The 4,617-nt window shown below is 43.3% G+C and overlaps 1 protein-coding gene across 1 annotated transcript in view; it reads right to left on the bottom strand.

Annotated features, from left to right (window-relative positions):
* Positions 1 to 251: 251 nt before the first annotated feature.
* Positions 252 to 4,617, bottom strand: part of cnih4 (cornichon family AMPA receptor auxiliary protein 4) — a 9,162-nt gene continuing 4,796 nt past the window's right edge. Inside the window, exons 2-5 of the mRNA XM_024261966.2 lie at positions 1,917 to 1,985; positions 1,638 to 1,750; positions 1,424 to 1,564; positions 252 to 1,350 (exon numbers count right to left, since the gene is read on the bottom strand). Coding sequence (XP_024117734.1) covers positions 1,323 to 1,350; positions 1,424 to 1,564; positions 1,638 to 1,750; positions 1,917 to 1,985 — 351 coding nt within the window. The 3' untranslated portion in view covers positions 252 to 1,322. The remainder of the gene's footprint in view (positions 1,351 to 1,423; positions 1,565 to 1,637; positions 1,751 to 1,916; positions 1,986 to 4,617) is intronic.

Raw genomic sequence — 4,617 nt, 5'->3', positions numbered from 1 at the left:
CACATCTGTTGGCTCAGCTGTTGGACAGGACAAGTATAAAAAAAAAAAGCAACAGGTAAGAAATAGGTGAAACACAGACGTGTAGTACAGATTTTTCCTTGTTTCTATACACTTGAATCCTTTATTTACTTCTTAATAGCTTTTCATTTCTTTGTGTGTCTCGTGAGAATGACGAAAGTAATTGTTTATCAAACCTTGAAGGATCTCATCCCAAGCACAGCTCCAACTCTTCACAGAATACACGAGACAAATGACTTTGCCCCATTTTATTAATGAAACGTCCTCACAGTCATTCCACACTGCACTGACAGTCACCTACAAACCAATAACAGTGTCACATGGCAGGCACACCCTGTAGAAGTCACTGACTCTGATCGTCATTGGTCTGAAGAGACCAGCGGGGCAGCAAACACTGTTGCGCACATCACTGAGTAGGAGGGACACATCACCATTTTGTTACAGGTAAAACTAAAACAGTAAAAGGTGAAAGATTTGGTCTATGCAGAAAGTCTCTATTCCAGGTTGTCTGAGAACAGCAAGGGTCACCACGAAATCTCTGGCTTCACATCATCACATCAAATGGACCGTCAACAGAACAAGGACTACAACCGATTCCTCAGAACCCACGCACTGAAGCCCGACGTCTTCAAAACTTCAACACTGCAGAGGAGTGGTTCCTTTCTACCCACCTTGATGTTGAGAAAGCTTTTAATGGTCTGCAGAAATCCACAGAATTTTCTGGAAGGTTTGTCATAAGAGTTCCCATTCAGCTGAAACCTTGCTGGCACAGTAAGAACCATTTAAAACAAACTTGTGTCCAGGTGTTCTCCCAAATAAACCTCCAGTTTTTATCATTACTTTGTACAACTGGCAAAAGATTATGGGACAAATATGTATGTGAGTGAGAAAGAAAGGATTTTATAGTGACACCTGGGAATGGTCGGAGCACGACCTGTGCTAGAGTCTGGATCCTTTAGCGAGTTAATGGATCTTTTGGATTGACGAGTGAGTCAGAATCAGTTTGTCTCTTTATAAAAACATCAATATGACTAAACCAGAAGTCTGCTAACAGGTCAGCAAAAACAGGGCCAGCCTGTGGGACTGAAACTACTGAGCTCTGGTGATCTTTGAAGGTTGACACTCTCAAAATGTTCTGTTCAGCTGCTGGGAGGATGCCATCCTCAAAGTAAGACTGCAGTTTGTGCAGGAGCTTCAAGATAGTGGTGTTGATGTGCCAGAGTGGAGACCGTCTCTGACAGTGTCAGCATGATGATAAACCTGTGCTCAGACGTTTCATAGATCGAAGAGGCCAATTGGCTCGATCAGTCATTAATCAGAGCCAGAATCATGCTGAAAAAGAAGGCGAAAGCATGTTAGAGGCTGCTTATGCAAATATGTACGCTTTATGAACACTACATGTTACCTGTACAAATAAATGAAGAAGCAGAGTAGGTGGTAACCCAATTTAATCATGGCTTCTTTCATGTGGGACTTGAGCAGGCCTCGGTTGTGGATCTCTGTCGGGTCAAACACTCCCATGTTTCCCATAGGGACCTTGGTATACCTGCAGGAACATGTCTGAGCAAATCTTTCTTCGTCTGTAGAGCTGTGACCCTCAGCCATGAGGCTGCATCTACCTGTAGATGTTCCAGGCCGCTACAGGCAGGTTGAGCAGAAAGATGAACCAATGCATGGAGACCATCATGAGCATGGTGGAGAGACACTGCGCAACCATCTCTGGAATGATCCACTGCAAACACAACAAGAAGCAGATCCCAAAAACAACAACAGTTTTTAAAAAACAACAACAAAAGTGCCAAAATGTCAATAAGGACCAAACAACAAAAACATAGAAAACAATGAAGAAAAGAAACAACAAAAAGTGACCAAAGTGTTTAAGGACAGAAGAGGTTTACTTTGTTGAGCTTGGAGCAGCAGGCCCGTGCATTGATGTAGTCACATTCTAGGTCAGACAAAGTGATGATCTGAGGCTTAAGTCAAGGTGCTGCACACATGTAGTAATAGATGCACATGAACTTTCAAGCATGCGGATCAGCTGCTCCACCAAAGGTAATTGGTTTGGACTTAGTATTATCCCAGAGCAGTATTTACACTGCATGTCATCTGCCCATGCTCCCACACACAGTGAGCAGGTATGCCACTTGACCAATATCCCCACGCTCATATTGGATCAGTACTGTATTTTACCTGCTCATCGGGTCGCTGAAAACATCACATGTCCAAAGCTGACTTCCTGATTGGCTGATGCGATGCAGCGACCTATCAAAGTTCTGTGATCTGCTGTGAAATGCAGCCAGACATTCGAGTGGTGTGTGTGCTCGCCGTTGCCCTGTCGCTGGTCTTACATGAGCCCACCCACTATCACAGGAAAGGCAGAATGTTTGGCTAGAACTTCAATAAACCGAAGAGAGAAGAAGTGATTGACGTCCTAAGACAAATGGACTTTCAATGAAACTAAACCCTGAAATGCAGAAACATTTGCAGCAGCTTCTTTCGGTTCTGCTAGAACCACATAAATCATAACGGTTGCTACTTAAAATCAAAGTTTGGTGCCCAGCCCTAGGGAGGAGTGCCCTGGAAAAACACATGCATGAATGAGAACATCCAAAAGCTACACAGGAAGAGTCCAGCTGGGATCTGAGCCAGCTGTGAGACACCACTGCCCAACCTAAAGCCCCTTTTCACATTTTCACACTTTTCTCGTTTAAACTCTCAAAGTTCAAATCTTTATACAGGGAGTGCAGAATTATTGGGCAAATGAGTATTTTGACCACATCGTCCTCTTTATGCATGTTGTCTTACTCCAAACTGTATTGGCTCAAAACCCTACTACCAATTAAGCATATTAGGTGTTGTGCATCTCTGTAATGAGAAGGGGTGTGGTCTAATGACATCAACACCCTACATCAGGCGTGCATAATTATCAGGCAACTTCCTTTCCTTTGGCAAAATGGGTCAAAAGAAGGACTTGACATGCTCCGAATAGTCAAAAATAGTGAGATATCTTGGAGAGGGATGCAGCACTCTTAAAATTGCCAAGTTTCTGAAGCGTGATCATCGACCAATCAAGCGTTTCATTCAAAATAGTCAACAGGGTCTCAAGAAGCGTGTGGAAAAACCAAAGCGCAAAATAACTGCCCATGAACTGAGAAAAGTCAAACGTGCAGCTGCCAAGATGCCACTTGCCAGCAGTTTTGCCATATTTCAGAGCTGCAACATCACTGGAGTGCCCAAAAGCACAAGGTGTGCAATACTCAGAGACATGGCCAAGGTAAGAAAGGCTGAAAAACGACCACCACTGAACAAGACACAGAAGATGAAACATCAAGACTGGGCCAAGAAATATCTCAAGATGAATTTTCTAAGGTTTTATGGACTGATGAAATGAGAGTGAGTCTTGATGGGCCAGATGGATGGGCCCGTGGCTGGATTGTTAAAGGGCAGAGAGCTCCAGTCCGACTCAGACGCCAGCAAGGTGGAGGTGGAGTACTGTTTGGGCTGGTATCATAAGATGAGCTTGTGGGGCCTTTTCGGGTTGAGGATGGAGTCAAACTCTACTCCCAGTCCTACTGCCAGTTTCTGGAAGACACATTCTTCAAGCAGTGGTACAGGAAGAAGTCTGCATCCTTCAAGAAAAACAGGATTTTCATGCAGGACAATGCTCCAAGTACTCCACAGCGTGGCTGGCAAGAAAGGGTCTAGAAGAAGAAAAACTAATGACATGACCTCCTTGTTCACCTGATCTGAACCCCATAGAGAACCTGTGGTCCATCATCAAATGTGAGATTTACAAGGAGGGAAAACAGTACACCTCTCTGAACAGAGTCTGGGAGGCTGTGGTTGCTGCTGCACGCAATGTTGATGGTGAACAGATCAAAACACTGACAGAATCCATGGATGGCAGGCTTTTGAGTGTCCTTGCAAAGAAAGGTGGCTATATTGGTCACTCATTTGTTTTTGTTTTGTTTTTAAATGTCAGAAATGTATATTTGTGAATGTTGAGATGGTATATTAGTTTCACTGGTGAAAATAAATAATTTAAATGGGTATATATTTATTTTTTGTCAAGTTGCCTAATAATTATGCACAGTCACCTGCAAACACAGATAACCTCCTAAAATAGCTAAAACTAAAAACAAGAACTACTTCCAAAAATATTCAGCTTTGATATTAATTAGTTTTTTGGGTTCATTGAGAAAATGGTTGTTGTTCAATAATAAAATTAATCCTCAAAAATACAACTTGCCTAATAATTCTATACTCCCTGTAGAAAAAGAAGTCTGGTATTAAAGAATGCCAGTGATCAAAGATTACGTCGGTTTGACAAACGGAACACATTCTATACCAGGGAGAGGCAACTCCAGGCCCCAAGGGCTGCTGGGTCTGCACGATTTCCAGATCTCCAAGCCCTACTCATGACTGATAACCTGGTTCAGGTGTATCCAGCCAGTTAGAACATGCCAGAACAGGGTGTGTCGGAAAACATGCAGGAATGCAACTGTCGAGGCCGGAAGTTGCCCATCTCTGTTCCTTACAGTACAGAGACACGGCAGAGGAGACTGATTGACAATGGTTTATTATGGGCAATCAGGATGC

This window comes from Oryzias melastigma, unplaced genomic scaffold (assembly GCF_002922805.2).
Source record: "Oryzias melastigma strain HK-1 unplaced genomic scaffold, ASM292280v2 sc00336, whole genome shotgun sequence".
NCBI classification, from domain to species: Eukaryota; Metazoa; Chordata; class Actinopteri; order Beloniformes; family Adrianichthyidae; genus Oryzias; species Oryzias melastigma.
This window is presented reverse-complemented; position numbering and strand designations above follow the sequence as displayed.